At 53.1% G+C, this 21,528-nt stretch overlaps 2 protein-coding genes across 6 annotated transcripts; both read right to left on the bottom strand.

Annotated features, from left to right (window-relative positions):
• Positions 1 to 265: 265 nt before the first annotated feature.
• LOC107075907 (uncharacterized) lies at positions 266 to 8,669 on the bottom strand. Of its 2 annotated transcripts, XM_069197995.1 has the most exons (7): positions 7,346 to 8,669; positions 6,466 to 6,771; positions 5,654 to 5,956; positions 5,019 to 5,330; positions 4,458 to 4,736; positions 3,873 to 3,986; positions 266 to 3,091 (listed from the first exon to the last, which is right to left on the bottom strand). In XM_069197995.1, the coding sequence occupies exons 1-7, from the start codon at positions 7,422 to 7,424 to the stop codon at positions 3,051 to 3,053; spliced, it is 1,434 nt and encodes a 477-aa protein (XP_069054096.1). In that variant the 5' UTR covers positions 7,425 to 8,669; the 3' UTR covers positions 266 to 3,050. The 2 variants fall into 2 exon arrangements, with proteins under 2 accessions (XP_069054096.1, XP_069054097.1); XM_069197996.1 differs by lacking the exon at positions 3,873 to 3,986.
• A 103-nt stretch (positions 8,670 to 8,772) lies between these two features.
• LOC102685222 (uncharacterized) lies at positions 8,773 to 20,225 on the bottom strand. 4 transcript variants are annotated; one of them, XR_011191612.1, is made up of 9 exons: positions 19,132 to 19,232; positions 16,588 to 16,893; positions 15,557 to 15,859; positions 14,839 to 15,150; positions 13,317 to 13,595; positions 12,043 to 12,159; positions 11,306 to 11,373; positions 9,166 to 10,566; positions 8,773 to 9,132 (listed from the first exon to the last, which is right to left on the bottom strand). XR_011191612.1 is itself a non-coding variant. In XM_069197992.1 (8 exons), exons 2-8 carry the CDS (start codon positions 16,829 to 16,831, stop codon positions 10,426 to 10,428), a joined length of 1,464 nt encoding a protein of 487 aa, XP_069054093.1. In that variant the 5' UTR covers positions 16,832 to 16,893; positions 20,073 to 20,225; the 3' UTR covers positions 8,773 to 10,425. The 4 variants fall into 4 exon arrangements, 3 of the variants coding, with proteins under 3 accessions (XP_069054093.1, XP_069054092.1, XP_069054091.1); XM_069197992.1 differs by lacking the exon at positions 19,132 to 19,232 and adding an exon at positions 20,073 to 20,225 and having other exon boundaries at positions 8,773 to 10,566; XM_069197991.1 differs by having other exon boundaries at positions 8,773 to 10,566; positions 11,306 to 11,370.
• Between the last annotated feature and the right edge of the window lie 1,303 nt (positions 20,226 to 21,528).

The raw sequence follows: 21,528 nt of genomic DNA on the forward strand, positions 1-21,528 counted from the left end.
GCCGCCGCTCGTGTGAGAGCGACTTCCTGCAGCGAGAGGGGGGCCCCCCGGGGAGCCGACCACATCGCTCACGAGTCTCGCTGGGCCGGAGGAACACAGCTGTGGGAGAGTCTGTCTCTCCGAGCCTCAGGGCCAGAACTGCTCTTGGGGTTCAGGCAGAACTAGGAGTCAGGATTAGGTTTAGGAACTGGGGTTCCAGGCAGAACTTGGACTAGGATTGGAGAAAGATTTAGGGACAGCATGATCTATTAAAACAGAATTGGGTTTAGGGTTTTTATTCTTATGAAACCCTATTATTGCAGCTGTACGTATACAGGTCATTGAATAGAATAATTCATTTCTTAATAATAACATAACATCCCTTTAGTCGCCCTTTACAATGTCTTGCATGAGGAACATGTCCTCTCCCAGACCCCAGCCTGCTCTCCATGAGACACACAGACAGAGAGAGAGAAGCTGGGGGTCAGAGCGCAGGGTCGGCCATTTATACAGCACCCCTGGAGCAGTGGGGGTCTTGCTCAGGGGGCCCAACGGAGTAGGATTCCTCTGCCGGCCGCGGGATTCGAACCGGCAACCTCCCAGCCCCAGGCGCAGATCCTGAGCCGCAGAGCCACCACTCTGTCCAGTTATCAATAACTACGTTAACGATTGAGTAATTTTTACTTTTCTTTCTGCTTTTACCTCCACACATCTGATTTATTTTCCAGTCAGTACTGAAAGATGAGATACCTGTATACAGTAAGTGTTGCTGTGTTCGATTCAGACAGGTGACGATGTGCAGCGCAGACCCTCAGGTCAAACAGCTGCTGACAAGTTTGTTAAAGAGAATCAGACGAGCTTTTACTGATCAGCCACTGCAGAGGTAACCAGTTCACACAGTGATATTCCCCTCGAATAAAAAGTTCTGCCAGAAACCAGATTCATCCAATAAGAAGTCCAGTGAACATCCAGTCCAGTGATCATTCAGCAACATTAATATCCAGTTCGACTGTCAGCAGAGTGAACAGTCAGCCAAGTGAATATCCAACCGGGTGGATAGTTATTTCAGGGAATAGAGAGCAGTTCAACCTGTTCACGTTGGGTGACCTGCGTCAGTCCAGTGGATATCCAGTCCAGCGCTAATCCAGTGCAGTGGGATCCCAGTCTGTGGGACAGTCAGTCCAGTGATTATCCAGTCCAGTCCAGTGGGATCCCAGTCTGTGGGATAGTCAGTCCAGTGGATATCCAGTCCAGTCCAGTGGGATCCCAGTCTGTGGGATAGTCAGTCCAGTGGATATCCAGTCCAGTCCAGTGGGATCCCAGTCTGTTGGATAGTCAGTCCAGTGATTATCCAGTCCAGTGGGATCCCAGTCTTTGGGATAGTCAGTCCAGTGGATATCCAGTCCAGTCCAGTGGGATCCCAGTCTGTTGGATAGTCAGTACAGTGATTATCCAGTCCAGTGGGATTGAAGTCTGAGGGATAGTCAGTGCAGTGGATATCCAGTCCAGTGCAGTGGGATTCCAGTCTGTTGGATAGCCAGTCCAGTGATTATCCAGTCCAGTGGGATCGCAGTCTGTGGGATAGTCAGTCCAGTGGATATCCAGTCCAGTCCAGTGGGATCCCAGTCTGTTGGATAGTCAGTCCAGTGATTATCCAGTCCAGTGGGATCACAGTCTTTGGGATAGTCAGTCCAGTGGATATCCTGTCCAGTCCAGTGGAATCCCAGTCTGTGGGATAGTCAGTCCAGTGGATATCCAGTCCAGTCCAGTGGGATCCCAGTCTGTGGGATAGTCAGTCCAGTGGATATCCAGTCCAGTCCAGTGGGATCCCAGTCTGTGGGATAGTCAGTCCAGTGGATATCCAGTCCAGTGCAGTGGGATCCCAGTCTGTTGGATAGTCAGTCCAGTGATTATCCAGTCCAGTGGGATTGAAGTCTGAGGGATAGTCAGTGCAGTGGATATCCAGTCCAGTGCAGTGGGATTCCAGTCTGTTGGATAGCCAGTCCAGTGATTATCCAGTCCAGTGGGATCGCAGTCTGTGGGATAGTCAGTCCAGTGGATATCCAGTCCAGTCCAGTGGGATCCCAGTCTGTTGGATAGTCAGTCCAGTGATTATCCAGTCCAGTGGGATCACAGTCTTTGGGATAGTCAGTCCAGTTTATATCCTGTCCAGTCCAGTGGAATCCCAGTCTGTGGGATAGTCAGTCCAGTGGATATCCAGTCCAGTCCAGTGGGATCCCAGTCTGTTGGATAGTCAGTCCAGTGATTATCCAGTCCAGTGGGATCCCAGTCTTTGGGATAGTCAGTCCAGTGGATATCCAGTCCAGTCCAGTGGGATCCCAGTCTGTTGGATAGTCAGTCCAGTGATTATCCAGTCCAGTGGAATCCCAGTCTGAGGGATAGTCAGTCCAGTGGATATCCAGTCCAGTCCAGTGGGATCCCAGTCTGTGGGACAGTCAGTCCAGTGGATATCCAGTCCAGTCCAGTGGGATCCCAGTCTGTGGGATAGTCAGTCCAGTAATTATCCAGTCCAGTGGAATCCTAGTCTGTGGAATAGTCAGTCCAGTGGATATCCAGTCCAGTCCAGTGGGATCTCAGTCTGTGGGATAGTCAGTCCAGTGATTATCCAGTCCAGTGGAATCCTAGTCTGTGGAATAGTCAGTCCAGTGGATATCCAGTCCAGTCCAGTGGGATCCCAGACTGTGGGATAGTCAGTCCAGTGGATAATCAGTTTGGTGAATACCCAATTCAGAGTTGAACACACCTGTAAGCAGCACAGTCGATAAACAAGTTCGTTGATGATCACGATGAGTCGGAGGGATGGAATATGGGAATCGGGAGTCTGGGCAGCTGGACAGATGATGGTGGACATCGCTGGACCAGAACGACAGCACTGAAGCTCACAGCAGCATCTTGTGCTGCATCGCAGGAATTAACAAAACTGATGATTACGCACAAGCAGGGAAGTTTATGAAGAGCTCTCAACTTCCGTTTCTTCAGGCAGACACACAGGAACTATTCTCTCTCGGCACTAGGGGGAGGAGGGAACGGTTAGGAGGACGGACAAGAAGTCAGCGCTGCGGCTGGAGCTCAATCCCCGGTGACACTTCCTCTGCAGGGAGAATAAGATAAAAAAGGTAAGGTATGTTGAGCAACCATTTCTATTCAAACAGAAACAGAGCGGCCATTCTGCACCAACAGACCACTACTCTGTTACTGGAGTTTACAGCCTGTGGACAGACCTGCTCTAGACTGACTCCACTGCTCTGTTATTGGAGTTTACAGCCTCTGGACACACCTGCTCTAGACTGACTCCACTGCTCTGTTACTGGAGTTTACAGCCTGTGGACAGACCTGCTCTAGACTGACTCCACTGCTCCGTTACTGGAGTTTACAGTCTGTGGACAGACCTGCTCTAGACTGACTCCACTGCTCTGTTACTGGAGTTTACAGCCTGTGGACAGACCTGCTCTAGACTGACTCCACTGCTCTGTTACTGGAGTTTACAGCCTGTGGACGGACCTGCTCTAGACTGACTCCACTGCTCTGTTACTGGAGTTTATAGCCTGTGGACAGACCTGATCTAGACTGACTCCACTGCTCTGTTACTGGAGTTTACAGCCTGTGGACAGACCTGCTCTAGACTGACTCCGCTGATCAGTTACTGGAGTTTACAGTCTGTGAACAGACCTGCTCTAGACTGACTCCACTGCTCTGTTACTGGAGTTTATAGCCTGTGGACAGACCTGCTCTAGACTGACTCCACTGCTCTGTTACTGGAGTTTACAGCCTGTGGACAGACCTGCTCTAGACTGACTCCGCTGATCCATTACTGGAGTTTACAGCCTGTGGACAGACCTGCTCTAGACTGACTCCGCTGCTCTGTTACTTGCCTGTGAGTCTGCTGTTCCTTTTGGTGTAAATGACAATCCCAACGAGCAGAGGCACCAACAGAAGGATGGTGAAAATGCTCAGTCTGACTGCAAGAGACAGTACCGACGCTGGACCTGATGGATGGATGGATTTAAGAAACGTGAGAGACGGTCAAGGTGCAGTTTGGCGATTCACACAGAAAAAGGTCGGCCGTTACATTAGACTCTGAAAACAAGAGGAAAAATCTTGCCGATAGCAACAATTCACTTTCCCTACGTATTCACCAGAAAGATTTCTTTTCTTCTAATATTCAACCTATAAACATTAAAGTATATACAGTACTCTCTATTGCAACCACAATGCACATGTGGGTGTTAACTGACGATGTGTTTTAAATTAGGTTTGCTGGAGAAATAAATCTCAGCCCTTCATAAATATTGTAAATGGGGAAACCTTTTCTGGTCTTTCAGTGACCACTTACATATAATGATCTTCTTGTATCTACGCTGCTGACAGTGAAAGAAAGAGACTGTTGTTACAACCAGTGTCATTCTCTAGGTCTAGAGCTTCATCAGTTATTGTTCTACTGTAATGGTACAAATCACCTGGTTCCAGCGAGACTCCGATGGTCCATTCCTGGGAGACCCCGTGTGCTCTGTCTCCCATCACGCTGCACTGCATCCTCTCAGAGCTCTGCGGCTCAAGAACAACGGTGGAGCTGACAGTATTCCCAGTGCGCTCACTGGCGCCGCCCTGCAGGCTGTCCCCGGTACTGTTCCTCCAGAGCAGCTGGGTGGTTTTATCACAGGCAGAGGAACAGGTGAGGAGGCAGGTCAGGGTGACGTTGGAGCCCCTCTGCATCACTCCAGGCAGGTCTGAACTCACTAGATCAACCAGAAAAGCCAATTATTTAAGGGAAAAGTTAAGACTTTAAGGTCTATCCTTAGTGTCACTGAGAGATACTCTCACTGTCTTGCTGTGTTGATCACTGAGGGACTCTCTGTGATCTCCTCTTTCTCTGTGTCTCCTGTCCTGTTGTGTGTGTTTATTACTGAAAGACTCCTGTTCTCTCCCCCTCTTCCTTGTGGTGTCTCCTGTCACTACTCAAGAGATTATCTTTTATTCAGTGTTTAAAATCTGAAATCCTGAATCTGCAGTCTCCTGACCTGACAAGGTGTTCAGCTGGATCTTCTGAAGGCTGTCCTTGTTCTGGAGACACAGGTAGACTCCGCTGTCCCCCATCTGGACGCTGCGTATCAGCAGGGAGGAGTTGACCGCCATGTCCACTCTGTCCCTGTCCACCTCCATCCCCGTGATCCGACTTCCGTTCCCCAGTAACGTGAACAGGGTCCGGTAGCCGAAGGTGCCAGATCTTCTGAAGCCCCACTGCAGTCTGTCCCCTCGTCCCAGACGGACAGTGTCCACACAGGGCAGCTGCAGGAATCCTCCCACACTGCTGTACAGGTCCTGGGTGAAATCTGTGGAGGAAGAGCAAGGGACACACTGAGACACTCCCACACTTTCAAGACCAACCCACTCCGTTCTCTCCCCTCGCCCCAGAGGGACAGTGTCCACACAGGACTGCTGAAGAAATCATTTCACAGGACCGTTCAGACTCCTCCCTGCTATCTGTGGAAGGACAGCAGGGACACACACCTTTGAACATCAACCCACTCCAGGTTGTGGAGAGGAGTGTGGGTAGCTCAGGTAGCAGAGAACGAGGTTAGAGGTCAGTGGAACGACCTCTCACAGGAACATGATCTGCAGGAGGAAGAGGAGTCATGGACAGCACCCTGCCCACCTGTGAGTACAGCGGTGAAGGTATCGTAGGTCTTGAGCTCGGTTCCTTTCAGCAGCGCACAGACCCAGTTCTTGTTGTGATCTGATCTCTGCAGAGTCACTGAGAGCTGACTGTATGTCCTGAAATCTCTGATCTGGGATCTGCCCATCTCCACCTTCCGCACGAGATCCGGATCTCTCCACCAGGACATAGTCAGTCCCTCGGGAGTCTCCAAGCAGCTTCCCAGTCCAGCTCCACAGTCCAGCCCACACCTGAGGGTCAGCATACTACCGGTCCGCAGGTTCCCAGAGGGAGAGGCTGTCACTGAGGAAAGAGCACATGGAGCTTCTCATCAATACCCTTCCGATCATCATCAATACCCTTCAATCAACACCCAGACCTTCCAATCATCATCAATACATTTCAATCGTTAATCATCATCAAGACCCCTGCATCATCAATAATCATCCCTACCTTCCAATCATCATCAATACCCTTCAGTCAACATCCAGACTTTCAATCATCATCAATATCTTTCAATCATCATCTATACCCTTCCGATCGTCATCAATCCCATTCAATCAACACCCAGACCTTCCAATCATCATCAATACCTTTCAATCGTTAATGATCAAGAACTTTCAATCATCATCAATATCTTTCAATCATCATCTATACCCTTCAAGGCGTTGTCAACTGTCAACAAGAGGCTTTGATTATCAGAAGGGAAAGAGAGACACAGATGAGTGAAGGAGAGGCAGGGAGAGAGAGAGAGAGAGAGAGATGTAAACTGATCTCCACATGGACACAGACACCGAGAACGACGTTCTTACAGGAGAGCAGGTAGAGAGTGGCCGTTGTCCCAGTTCGATGATACTCTCCACTGACGTACTGCACACAGGTGTACAGTCCAGAGTCCTGAGGCCAGAGAGATCGGATGTGTAGAGACCAGTCTGGCCCCACACGCAGCCTCCCTGCTCTCTCTGGGTCTCTGACTGTGATCGTCTTATCTTTGCTCAGGAAGATGGGTGCCCCTGGATTTTGACTGAAGACCCACACAATAGACGATCTGTTCATCTCTTTCAGATTCTCACAGGGCAGACCCACTGACCCCCCCACAGTGGAGTACACAGTCACTCCTGGGGAGGGAAAAGAACACAACAGTTAAACCTGATATCACCACACCTCCCACTGTGTCTCCTTTCGCTGCTGACACCACAACACCTCCCACTGTGTCTCCTTTCACACCTGATACCACCACACCTCCCACTGCGTCTCCTTTCACTCCTGACACCACAACACCTCCCACTGTCTCCATTCACTGCTGACACCACAACACCTCCCACTGTGTCTCCTTTCACTCCTGACACCACACACCTCCCACTGTGTCTCCTTTCACTCCTGATACCACAACACCTCCAACTGTCTCCTTTCACTCCTGATACCACAACACCTCCAACTGTGTCTTCTATCACACTTGATACTACAACACCTCCCACTGTGTCTCCATTCACTGCTGACACCACCACACCTCCAACTGTCTCCTTTCACTCCTCATACCACAACACCTCCCACTGTGTCTCCTATCACACCTGATACCACAACACCCCCCACTGTGTCTCCTTTCACATCTGATACCACCACACCTCCCAGAACACCCTTCATCTGAGGGCTGAGACACGGACCCCCCCCCGCCTCGAACCCGAGACTCACCTTCCACCCCCAGTCCCGCAGCCCAGGCCAGGAGGGAGAGCAGGGGGACGAGGGACGAAGCCCGGAGCAGGAGATCCATCCTCGTCTCTCCACAGCGCGGCCGTCCAAGAGGAAGGATGTCAACGACTGCAGCTCAGCACAGAGAACGCAGATGTGGACACTGCCGACCGCGCGCTTCCTGCGCCTCCCCGGACCCACGTGCGCAGCAGAGCCACAGCCGAGACGCGCTCCAGCTGGGGGGGGCCGGGGGCTCCTCTCTCCACAGTTTCTCCCACCCGGGAGCCCCACAGAGCACACGGCCCCCCGTCGGCGCCCGCTGGAGTTCAGGAGCAGCCCCCATCGAGCGCGCTGCAGGGTCCGCAGGGGAACAGCCAGCCCCAGGGGGCGCCGGTGAGCCCCCCCCTGAGGTCACCTTGCCTGGCTGAACCCCCCAGCGAACCTACAGGGAGTCCCAGGGACAGCTGGGTGGGCACAGAGCCAGACGCCTCTCCTGCCTGAGCCTCAGAGGTGCCTGTTCCTACTGCTCTTCTGTCAACAGTGCCATTAATCACATAATGATCACACACACACACACAGTCTCAGTTCTCCTGGGGGGTGTGTGTGTGTGTGGTGTGTTTCCGCGCTGCTGCATCTTGAGTGAAATCTGAGCACAGTGTTTCACAATGGCAGGAAGGACAGAATGCAAGACTCAGAACCACACACAATCACTGACAATGTCTCTCACACACACACACACACAAAATCACCGACAGTGCCTCTCTCTCACACACACAGCTACTCACACACAACCCCTGACACAGGCTCTCACACACACAATAAGTGAGAGACTCTCAAGCACAACTCAGTGCGTTAGTTAGTTCTCTGTTTCTTCTTCTGAGTGCCCTGTTGCACAATGCAGATGACAAAGTGTCTCCACTTCTCCATCTCTGTGTTGTGTGTCATAAAAACACAGTGTTGCACAACAGAGAAGACAGCACAGTGTCTCAAGTACTGAACACCTCTGCGCTGTAACAGGTGAGACACACACTGTTGCACAACAAAGACAACAGTGTGGGGCTCGTTTATGTGACAACGTCAGGAGGAGATTGGTTACCACGACAACGCCTGGATGACATTAGTTACCGTGATGATGTCGGGGTGAGACAGACCAGGATTAGTTACCGTGACAATGCTGGGATGAGACAGGAAAAGATCAGTTACCATGACAATGGTGGGATGAGACAGGAAAAGATCAGTTACCATGACAATGAGGGATGAAACAGGATGAGATCAGTTACCATGACAATGGTGGGATGTGACAGGAAGCTATTAGTTACCGTGACAGTGCCAGGATTAGTTGCCATGCCAATGAGGGGCACCTGAGTGACCGAGATCCATTCCAGGTGCCCTGGAGTCCCAGAAGACGCACGGAGAGGAGGAGGCACGGGTTCGAACACCGTCAATTTTAATGGGAAGTAGGAAAAAGCAGGTACAGTCAAAGCCTGAACAGTTCGAAAATACAAGCGTCCAGCACAAACACTTCTCTTTCTGGCGGGCTTCGACATACAGGCAGCCCGTTCACGGAACTTACAGGTCATTTCCACAATTCACAGCTCTTACAAATCGCTCCACAAACCGGCAATACATCTCCTATAGGTACTACTCCTATAGAGATACTGTCATACTGTACCTCTATATCTTCGACAGCTCTACATCTCCTATAGGTACTTACATACTGTCATACTGTACCTCTATATCTTCTACAGCTCTACATCTCCTATAGGTCCTTATATACTGTCATACTGTACCTCTATATCTACTTACATACTGTAATACTGTACCTCTATATCTTCTACAGCTCTACATCTCTTATATACAGCACATCTCCTATAGGTACTTATATACTGTCATACTGTACCACTATATCTTCTACAGCTCTACATCTCTTATATACAGCTCATCTCCTATAGGTACTTATATACTGTCATACTGTACCACTATATCTTCTACAGCTCTACATCTTCTATATACAACACATCTCCTATAGGTACAGTACTTATATACTGTCACACTGTACCACTATATCTTCTACAGCTCTACATCTTCTATATACAGCTCATCTCCTATAGGTACTTATATACTGTCACACTGTACCACTATATCTTCTACAGCTCTACATCTTCTATATACAGCTCATCTCCTATAGGTACTTATATACTGTCATACTGTACCTCTATATCTTCTACAGCTCTACATCTCTTATATACAGCTCATCTCCTATAGGTCCTTATATACTGTCATACTGTACCACTATATCTTCTACAGCTCTACATCTCCTATATACAGCACATCTCCTGTAGGTACTTATATACTGTAATACTGTACCTCTATATCTTCTACAGCTCTACATCTCCTATAGGTACTTATATACTGTCATACTGTACCACTATATCTTCTACAGCTCTACATCTCTTATATACAGCTCATCTCCTATAGGTCCTTATATACTGTCATACTGTACCTCTATATCTTCTACAGCTCTACATCTCCTATAGGTACTTATATACTGTCATACTGTACCTCTATATCTTCTACAGCTCTACATCTCCTATATACAGCACATCTCCTATAGGTCCTTATATACTGTCATACTGTACCTCTATATCTTCTACAGCTCTACATCTCTTATAGGTACTTATATACTGTCATACTGTACCACTATATCTTCTACAGCTCTACATCTCCTACATCTCAGGTACTTACATACTGTAATACTGTACCTCTTTATCGTCTATATGAATCTCCAACAGATATATACACACACCTCTGTATATTCTATAGCCACATACAAGGATTCTCAAAGCACAATATCGTACACGTCAGTATGCATTTTGGGTTTTTGTGTGTATGTGTGCGTGTCTTTGTGTGGTTCTTGCGTGTGTGTGTGTGTGTAGGGGCCTGGTATTGCAACAGCACGTGTTTGCGTTCCTACATCTCTGCTTGTGTCCACATCTCTCTCTCTCGTCAGTGGGAGCCAGTCGGGGGGTGGGTGGGGGTCCACAGCGCCCCCTGGTGGTGTCTCGAGCAAGACGCCGCGCTGTCTACCTCCCCTCTCTGATGTCAGAGTAAATAACGGCGTCGCTGTCCTCTGGCAGGACGCGTCCTGTCCCGGGTCCTCCTCTCTTGGCCTGGAAGGCCACGCTGGCGTAGTGGACGTCCTCGCCGCCCCGGACGGGAGAGCTCTGGACGAGCGCGGGGGGAGGGAGAGGGAGAGAGGGGCTCAGCAGGAGCTCAGCCCCGTCCGCTTCGGGGAGCCGGGGCGAGGGATCAGCGCCGCCGCGGCGGGAACGATCCCGGACCGTGACCGGGGGGCTCTCCTGGCCAGACTCCCCGCGGGGTGAGGTCAGCGGGGAGGGGTGGGGAAGAGAGGGTGAAGACAGGCGGGCAGGTAGACAGACAGGCAGGCAGGCAGGTAGACAGGTAGACAGGCAGGCAGGCAGACAGGTAGGCAGGTAGGCAGGCAGGCAGGCAGACAGGTAGGCAGGCAGGCAGGCAGGCAGGCAGGCAGGCGGGCAGAAGGGCAGAAAGGCAGGCAGGCAGAAGGGCAGGCAGGCAGGTAGACAGGTAGACAGGCAGGCGGGCAGGCAGACAGGTAGATGGGCAGGCAGGCAGGCAGGTAGACAGGCAGGCAGGCAGACAGGCAGGCAGGCAGGCAGACAGGCAGGCAGGTAGACGGGCAGGTAGACGGGCAGGTAGACAGGCAGGTAGACAGGCAGGTAGACAGGCAGGTAGGTAGACAGGCAGACAGGCAGGCAGACAGGCAGGCAGGTAGACAGGTAGACAGGCAGGCAGGTAGACAGGCAGGCAGGCAGGCAGGTAGACAGGTAGACAGGCAGGCAGGCAGACAGGCAGGCAGGCAGGCAGACAGGCAGGCAGACAGGCAGGCAGACAGGCAGGCAGGAGGGGGGTGCGGACGGTTACCGTGGGCTCGGTGGGGCTGGCGTAGACGATGAGGTCTTCTTCCGTCGTCACGCAGACTCCCGGACCTGCTGGGCGGAGAGCGAGGGGCATGAGAGCACAGCCCAGCCCACAGTCAGTCGGGACACCAGGACCACCGGTCACGGAGCTGGCGGGATCCCGCGTCGTTCCCGGAGGTCAGTCCTGTCCTCCGCGGCCCACGCCGTGACCTCCATCACTCCCCGGGAGCCTGCCCGCCCCACCCGGGACGACCCGGGTCCGGTTCTCCTCGGCTCTCAGGGCGACCCGACTGCAGGCACCTCAGAACTCTGGGTTCTGCCGTACCCCGATACTCTGTAGACGCGGTGGCGCCTAGCTGTGCATCTCAGTGCACCTGCCCTGACCTCTGACCTTTGACCTGGAAGGCCACGCCCCAGAGGGGCACGGAGCTGCCCTGCTCTTCCTCAGGACCCGACTCCCTCTGCACGCACGCCGAACCCCGGCCTGACCTCTGACCTTCGACCTGGAAGGCCACGCCCCAGAGGGGCACGGAGCTGCCCTGCTCTTCCTCAGGACCCGACTCCCTCTGCACGCACGCCGAACCCCGGCCTGACCTCTGACCTTCGACCTGGAAGGCCACGCCCCAGAGGGGCACGGAGCTGCCCTGCTCTTCCTCAGGACCCCACTCCCTGCACGCACGCCGAACCCGGGCCCGACCTCTGACCTTTGACCTTGGAAGGCCGCGCCAGGGAGGCGCTCACCTGCCCTGCTGTGCCTCCTCTTGATCAGGAGGAAGGCGACGGTGGCGAGGACCAGCAGCGCACAGAAGACTCCAGCCACGGACACCGCGGTCGTCACGGGGAACTCGTCCGGGACCTCTGTCACAGTGAAAGTGTGGAAATACCTCAGGCACTGACCCAGCAGCTCGTAGGGTGGGCAGTATGAAGACCCTTGCGGCTTCACAGTGCCGAGGCTCGGGGTTCAGTTCTGGACCAGCGGCACTGTCTGTGGGGAGTTTGCATGTCCACACATGGGTTCACTCTGGGGACTCCCATAGTCCGAAGACCTGCGGGCGGGTTCGTGGGCTTCTGGGAAAACTGGCCCTGGTGCGAGTGTGTCCTGTGATGGACTGGCGTCCTGTCCAGGGTGTGTGAGTGTGTGTGTGTGTGTCCTGTGATGGACTGGTGTCCTGTCCAGGGTGTGTGTGAGTGTGTGTGTGTCCTGTGATGGACTGGTGTCCTGTCCAGGGTGTGTGTGAGTGTGTGTGTGTCCTGTGATGGACTGGTGTCCTGTCCAGGGTGTGTGAGTGTGTGTGTGTGTCCTGTGATGGACTGGCGTCCTGTCCAGGGTGTGTGAGTGTGTGTGTGTGTGTGTGTGTCCTGTGATGGACTGGCGTCCTGTCCAGGGTGTGTGAGTGTGTGTGTGTGTGTCCTGTGATGGACTGGTGTCCTGTCCAGGGTGTGTGTGTGTGTGTCCTGTGATGGACTGGTGTCCTGTCCAGGGTGTGTGTGTGTGTGTGTGTGTCCTGTGATGGACTGGTGTCCTGTCCAGGGTGTGTGTGTGTGTGTGTGTGTGTGTGTGTGTGTGTCCTGTGATGGACTGTTGTCCTGTCCAGGGTGTGTGTGTGTCCTGTGATGGACTGTTGTCCTGTCCAGGGTGTGTGTGTGTCCTGTGATGGACTGGTGTCCTGTCCAGGGTGTGTGTGAGTGTGTGTGTCCTGTGATGGACTGCTGTCCTGTCCAGGGTGTGTGAGTGTGTGTGTGTGTCCTGTGATGGACTGGTGTCCTGTCCAGGGTATGTGTGAGTGTGTGTGTGTGTCCTGTGATGGACTGGTGTCCTGTCCAGGGTATGTGTGAGTGTGTATGTGTGTCCTGTCCAGGGTGTGTGAGTGTGTGTATTGTGCCTGTTGCTTGCTGGAAAACACACAAAACAAAGAGAGTTTTTTATACTCTCAGTGCGGACAGAGTCTGCAGCCACCTGACAGAAGAGCAGCAGCAGCAGCACAAGTAACTGCTGGAGACCGACGCAGGGTCACCTGGTTCCAGCGAGACTCCGATGGTCCATTCCTGGGAGACCCTGTGTCCTCTGTCTCCCATCACGCTGCACTGCATCCTCTCAGAGCTCTGCGGCTCAAGAACAACGGTGGAGCTGACAGTATTCCCAGTGCGCTCACTGGCGCCGCCCTGCAGGCTGTCCCCGGTACTGTTCCTCCAGAGCAGCCGGGTGGTTTCATCACAGGAAGAGGAACAGGTGAGGAGGCAGGTCAGGGTGACGTTGGAGCCCCTCTGCACCACTCCAGAGGGGTCTGAGCTCACTGGAATGAACAGCACGGCACTAAACACACACTGCACTCTGACCCCAGGCCCTCTCCCTAACTGTGTGTCTGTGTGTCTCATGGAGAGACAGCTGTCTGTGATCTCCTCTCTCTCACTGTGTCTCCTGTCCTGCTGTGTGTGTTTATGACTGAGGGGCTCCCTGTGATCTCCTCTCTCTCACTGTGTCTCCTGTCCTGCTGTGTGTGTTTATGACTGAGGGGCTCCCTGTGATCTCCTCTCTCTCACTGTGTCTCCTGTCCTGCTGTGTGTGTTTATGACTGAGGGGCTCCCTGTGCTCTCCTCTCTCTCACTGTGTCTCCTGTCCTGCTGTGTGTGTTTTTGACTGAGGGACTCCCTGTGATCTCCTCTCTCTCACTGTGTCTCCTGTCCTGCCTTGTGATAGTGGAGACTCCGATAACTGGGGGGTGGACCAGGTGTCCACGTCTGTAAGGAAAACGGGCCAGCTCCTGTTTGGAAGAACACTTGGGATTTATTCAGACACTGCACTTTGGTCATTGAAGAGCCCTGTGATGACTAAGGGACACACTTCACTCTCAGAGCCGTGTCCTCAGGTACCGTCCTAAAACAGTTGCTAAAACAACAGGACAGCCCAGAAGCCGCCCAGACATCACGAGGGAGTCAGGATTCCAAGCTGCAGTGTGTCACTGAGCTTGATCTGTTAGTTCCATTTCTGGAGGAAAATGGCGTGTCCTACAGTTCACTCACAGGCGCAGTAAAACAAAAGATATGCGCCCCCCCCCCTATACTGTACTATACCTGTCAGACCAGGCTGGTAACTCCTCAGCGTACAACAGAAATAGGACGTTGTATACATTGCTCGCAAATACAACGATATAACACTACAAGACGAAATAATATTTGCAGGAAAGGCCTTCACAGTTGTAAGAGGACCAGGGTCATTTAGAACCTGTATTTCCGGAACGAAACGCTTAATAGACTCGATATAGACCTGAGCAAGATGGCCGCCATCTATAGCTCAGGAGTACCAGCTGACCCGCTGCTGGAAAAGGCCTATGCAAGGAGACACGGGCGAGCTACATCAGGACACAGGATATAAATGACCCTTCCCCTGGTCCTCCCACAACAGACATAAACAAAGAGGACGATATGACTGCAGCCGGTAGCTCATGTCTGTCAGGACACAATCCGCACTCGGATGAACACAGATGACCAGCAGCAGGATCCAAAGGACAAATTACAGTGAGGGCAGAGGCTCCTGACCTGACAAGGTGTTGAGCTGGATCTCCTGAAGGTTGTCCTTGTTCTGGAGACACAGGTAGACTCCGCTGTCCCCCGTCTGGACGCTGCGTATCAGCAGGGAGGAGTTGACCGTCATGTCCACTCTGTCCCCGTCCACCTCCATCCCCGTGATCCGACTTCCGTTCCCCAGTAATGTGAACAGGGCATGGTAGGTGATGGTGCCAGATCTTCTGAAGCTCCACTGCAGTCTGTCCCCTCGTCCCAGACGGACAGTGTCCACACAGGGCAGCTGCAGGAATCCTCCCACACTGCTGTACAGGTCCTGGGTGTAATCTGTGGAGGAAGAGCAAGGGACACACTGAGACACTCCCACACTTTCAAGACCAACCCACTCCGTTCTCTCCCCTCGCCCCAGAGGGACAGTGTCCACTCCTGCTGTCCTAGTGTCCAGCAGTACTCTCCCACTGCTGTACAGGTCCTGGAAGGGATCTGCGGCCTGGAGCTTGGGTAGGTGACCGAATGGACCCCAGGCAGCAGAGAAACAGAGGAAACCACGATGTCTTAAAGAAGAAAAGGACATAAACGTGAAAAAAGGAGGACAGGGGTCATGTGAGAACGCGGTATCGGAGAACAAGGTCGCAACAGGTCAGGGAAATTAAAGAGGCAGAACTGGGACATGACCTGCAAGATGAAGAAGATGAGGAGGAGGAGGAGGAGAATTTGACAGCTCAGCGCCCACCTGTGAGTACAGAGGTGAAGGTATCATAGGTCTTGAGCTCGGTTCCTTTCGCCAGCACACAGACCCAGTTCTTGTTGTGATCTGATCTCTGCAGAGTCACTGAGAGCTGACTGTATGTCCTGAAATCTCTGATCTGGGATCTGCCCGTGTCCACCTTCCCCACGAGATCCTGATCTCTCCGCCAGGACACAGTCAGTCCCTCGGGAACCCTGGAGCAGCTTCCCAGTCCAGCTCCACAGTCCAGCCCACACCTGAGGGTCAGCACACTACCGGTCCGCAGGTTCCCAGAGGGAGAGGCTGTCACTGAGGAAAGAGCACATGGAGCTTCTCATCAATACCCTTCCGATCATCATCAATACCCTTCAATCAACACCCAGACCTTCCAATGATCCTCAATACCCTTCTGATCATCATCATCATCAATACCTTCCAATCGTTAATCACCATCAAGAACTTTCAATCATCATCACACCTTCCGATCATCATCAATACCCTTAGAATAACACCTAGACCTTCCAATCATCATCAATATCTTTCCATCGTTAATGATCAAGAACTTTCAATCATCAATACCTTCCAATCATCATCAATACCGTTCAACCATTAATCATCATCAAGACCCTTGACTCATCAATAATCATCACTGCCTTCCAGTCATCAATACCCTTCAATCAACATCCAGACTTCCGAATCATCATCAATACCCTTCAATCATCATAAATACCTTTCAATCGTTAATCATCATCAAGAAATTTCCATCATCATCAATACCGTCCAATCATCTATACCCTCCCGATCATCATCAGTACCTTCCAATATTCATCAATACCCTTCAATCAACATCCAGTTTCCAATCATCATCAATATATTTCAATCATCATCTATGCCCTTCAACTGTCAACAAGAGGTTTTGATTATCAGAAGGGAAAAAGAGAGACAGAGATGAGTGAAGGAGAGGCAGGGAGAGAGAGAGAGAGAGAGATGTAAACTGATCTCCACATGGACACAGACACCGAGAACGGCGTTCTTACAGGAGAGCAGGTAGAGAGTGGCCGTTGTCCCAGATCGATAATACTCTCTACCAGCATACTGCACACAGGTGTACAGTCCAGAGTCCTGAGGCCTGAGAGATCGGATGTGTAGAGACCAGTCTGGCCCCACACGCAGCCTCCCTGCTCTCTCTGGGTCTCTGACTGTGATCGTCTTATCTTTGCTCAGGAAGATGGGTTCCCCTGGATTTTGACTGAAGACCCACACAATAGACAATCTGTTCATCTCTTTCAGATTCTCACAGGGCAGACCCACTGACCCCCCCACAGTGGAGTACACAGTCACTCCTGGGGAGACAAAAAAACAGAAAGAATATTTCACACTGTACACTCTGCACATCTGTCACTGTGAACAGGGGAGTATGAAGGAGGTGATCAGTAGACTGTAGATCTCCAGGTGTCAGTGTGAGCAGGAGTGTGGAGGAGGTGATCAGTAGACTGTAGATCTCAAGGTGTCAGTGTGAACAGGAGTGTGGAGGAGGTGATCAGTAGACTGTAGATCTCCAGGTGTCAGTGAGAACAGGAGTGTGGAGGAGGTGATTAGTACTGTAGATCTCCAGGTGTCAGTGTGAGCAGGAGTGTGGAGGAGGTGATCAGTACTGTAGATCTCCAGGTGTCAGTGTGAGCAGGAGTGTGGAGGAGGTGATCAGTACTGTAGATCTCCAGGTGTCAGTGTGAACAGGAGTGTGGAGGAGGTGATCAGTAGACTGTAGATCTCCAGGTGTCAGTGTGAGCAGGAGTGTGGAGGAGGTGATCAGTACTGTAGATCTCCAGGTGTCAGTGTGAGCAGGAGTGTGGAGGAGGTGATCAGTACTGCAGATCTCCAGGTGTCAGTGTGAACAGGAGTGTGGAGGAGGTGATCAGTACTGTAGATCTCCAGGTGTCAGTGTGAACAGGAGTGTGGAGGAGGTGATCAGTAGACTGTAGATCTCCAGGTGTCAGTGTGAACAGGAGTGTGGAGGAGGTGATCAGTAGACTGTAGATCTCCAGGTGTCAGTGTGAACAGGAGTGTGGAGGAGGTGATCAGTACTGTAGATCTCCAGGTGTCAGTGTGAGCAGGAGTGTGGAGGAGGTGATCAGTACTGTAGATCTCCAGGTGTCAGTGTGAGCAGGAGTGTGGAGGAGGTGATCAGTAGACTGTAGATCCCCAGGTGTTAGTGTGAGCAGGAGTGTGGAGGAGGTGATCAGTACTGTAGATCTCCAGGTGTCAGTGTGAGCAGGAGTGTGGAGGAGGTGATCAGTAGACTGTAGATCTCCAGGTGTCAGTGTGAACAGGAGTGTGGAGGAGGTGATCAGTACTGTAGATCTCCAGGTGTCAGTGTGAGCAGGAGTGTGGAGGAGGTGATCAGTAGACTGTAGATCCCCAGGTGTCAGTGTGAGCAGGAGTGTGGAGGAGGTGATCAGTAGACTGTAGATCTCCAGGTGTCAGTGTGAGCAGGAGTGTGGAGGAGGTGATCAGTAGACTGTAGATCTCCAGGTGTCAGTGTGAGCAGGAGTGTGGAGGAGGTGATCAGTAGACTGTAGATCTGTCCCCCCGCGGTGAGTCAGCGAGCCCAGCCCGCCCTGCTCGGCAGAAGAGGAAGTGATGAAACCGGCAGAGCGCAGGGGCGGGAGCCGACCTCTCGTCACGCGGATGTCGGGCAACATCCTAACCGTCGCCAGCTGCCCTCGCGGTCCCGGCCAGCGCGCACTACCCTCGGGGCGACGGGACGAAACGACCCGCTGCCGAGACGTCGGCCAGGGCCCAGAGCTGACCCTCCTGTCCCACCCTCTTGTTCCGAACTGCTGCCTCTTGCTCAGACAGGGACCAGGTGTCCCAGATATTAGAGACAGCGGCACCTGCGCCTGTATCTGTGCCCGTCCGTCCGCTGAACATGGTTTCCAACAGGCACAAGGCAGGTTCACCTTGGACAGGACACCAGTCCATCACAGGACACACACACACTCACACACCCCGGACAGGACACCAGTCCATCACAGGACACACACACACTCACACACCCTGGACAGGACACCAGTCCATCACAGGACACACACACACACACACACACACACACACACACACACACACACACTGGACAGGACACCAGTCCATCACAGGACACACACACACACACACACACACACCCTGGACAGGACACCAGTCCATCACAGGACGCACACACTCACTCACACACCCTGGACAGGACACCAGTCCATCACAGGACACACACACACTCACACACCCTGGACAGGACACCAGTCCATCACAGGACACACACACACTCACACACCCTGGACAGGACACCAGTCCATCACAGGACACACACACACTCACACACCCTGGACAGGACACCAGTCCATCACAGGACACACACACACTCACACACCCTGGACAGGACACCAGTCCGTCACAGGATACACTCACACACACCCTGGACAGGACACCAGTCCGTCACAGGATACACTCACACACACCCTGGACAGGACACCAGTCCGTCACAGGACACACACACACTCACACAACCGGACTCCTCCCCGACTCACCTCCCACGCGGAGCCCCGGCGCGCCGGCCAGGAGCAGGCAGAGCAGAGGGGCCAGGGGGCCCATCGCCAGCGGGCGGGAGCCTCGGGGACCCAGCGACCGGACGAGCACAGAAGGAAGAGAGAAGTGACCCCATCCCTCCCCCCGCGCGGGGATGGAAGACGGGACCTCCTCTTCCTGCGTTGCGCAAGGCCGGGTCTGCTCTCGTGCGCCGGTCACACGCCCCGCCGTCCCTGACCACCCCCTCCGCGGGGGAGTGGGTCCGAATCGCCCAGCCCCTGGGAGAGGGGGCACGCCCCCCCCCCCGGCCCGCCGACACGCGTGTCTGCCGCAGTGCACGATGGGCGACGCCCCAGTTCCTCTGTCCCCCCCACACCCCAGCCCCGGCACCAGAACGCGACGCCAAACCGGGCCGGTCCTCAAGGTCAGAATCACGGGATCACAGGATCGAAGAGCAAGACGGACCGGTCCCCGGAACCAGAATCTAGTGCGAACGGACCGGTCCCTGGAACCAGAATCAATGTGCAAAACGGTACCGGTCCCCGGAACCAGAATAAATTGTAAAACGGACCGGCCCCCAGAACCAGAATCAAAGTGCAAAACGGACCGGTACCCGGAACCAGAATCAAAGTGCAAAACGGTACCGGTCCCCGGAACCAGAATAAAGTGTTAAACGGACCAGTCCCCAGAGCCAGAATCAAAGTGCAAAACGGACCGGTCCCCGGAACCAGAATAAAGTGTTAAACGGACCGGTCCCCAGAGCCAGAATCAAAGTGCAAAACGGACCGCTCCCCGGAACCAGAATCAAAGAGCAAAACGGACCGGTCCCCGGAACCAGCATCAAAGTGCAAAACGGCCCGGCCTTCTTCGGGTGTGAAGGAAACACAACGTTTTCTTTTTTCCTTCACACCCGAAGGAGAGAGAAGAGGTGAAGACAACACACCGTTCCGGCCGCGGAGCGTCCTTCTTCACGCCTGAACACGTTGTGTTTTACCGCTGGCTGGCTTGGTCCGTCCTCCGTCCTGTTGAACCACCACGAGAAAATCTCCAGTTCGATTTTACCAGCGCCGGCCGTCGACCGGCGAAGAGCTCGTCGCCCCGCTGTCAGAACAGTAAAAAAATAAAAAAAAAACACGACGTGCTCTTTTTAAAATGAGGAACACGGACCGGCTCTGACCTGCGCGCACAAGGGCCGATTTGAGTAACTGGGGAGAGACGACGCGTCGTTTCCCGTCGTTTCCCGTCCCTGGCTGAGCAGACGCGTCGGACAAACCAGCACCCCGTTTTGACCACCCTCACCCCTCAGGGGGTCAAGATCCCCCCCCAAACCGGCTAAGACTGACCCTGGCGAACACCGGCCGGCTGCGCCCGTTCGAGTCGGTGGGGACGGAATCGATCTCCCACCCTCTTCCCCGGTCCGGGCCGTGGAGTGTGCGGAATGACCACGGTCATTTGCACCGGAATGAGACGCCCACGCCACGTGGGCTGAACCCCCCTCCTCCCCACGGAGCCCGTGTCGGTTCCACACGTGTTGATGTCCGGGGTGGCGGAGCGATAGATGACAGGCGTCGTTTTGCACCTCCGTCGCCGTCGCCAGAGGAGGGGGTCAGATCGGAGGTCTTCATCACTTCCTCCTGTCCCGGTACAGCTCCAGGGTCCGGAGTGGGTGAATTCTGGAGCTGGACTGACGGTGCTACTTATTGACTTACTGTTCAGGATCTCGCTACGTCACCTCCCGCGCCCCGAAAACAAACAAACAAACAAACAAACAAACAACTTTCTTCTCCCGGTCGAGAGTCTGATGCAAAACAAATTTCGTTTTTGCTGAAAAAAAAAAAACGTCGACTGACGAGTTCATGGCAAAGACCTGCCCCCACCCACACACACCCCAAAAAAAGACGGTGTGTGTGTGTGTGTGTGTGTGTGTGTGTGTGTGTGTGTGTGTGTGTCCTGTGAAGGTTAAATGTTGTTAACCTTTCGAGAACGCCCTGGTCTTTCAAGTCCTAAATCGGCTGCTCTTCAAGGGGACAGACGACTTCCTGTTTATTTACAGCTTCGGGGGGCTGGGGGCTGGGGGGGTGATTGTATCTGCTGCCCGAAGAGCAGGGCGTGGAGGAGGAGGAGGAGGAAGATACAGGTCCCGGAAGAGACCGGAACAATTCTAGACGAGCCTATGTTGCCGTACTGCAGAGATGACGCAGTACTGGATATGTCAATAGTGTAGATATAGATATATACAGTGCCTTGCGAAAGTATTCGGCCCCCTTGAACTTTTCAACCTTTTGCCACATTTCAGGCTTCAAACATAAAGATATTGCAGCTGTACTTGCAGCTGTAATCGCAGCAAAAGGTGGCTCTACAAAGTATTAACGCAAGGGGGCCGAATAATTTTGCACGCC

The sequence above is a fragment of the Lepisosteus oculatus genome, chromosome 14, assembly GCF_040954835.1.
Source record: "Lepisosteus oculatus isolate fLepOcu1 chromosome 14, fLepOcu1.hap2, whole genome shotgun sequence".
Classification (NCBI taxonomy): Eukaryota; Metazoa; Chordata; class Actinopteri; order Semionotiformes; family Lepisosteidae; genus Lepisosteus; species Lepisosteus oculatus.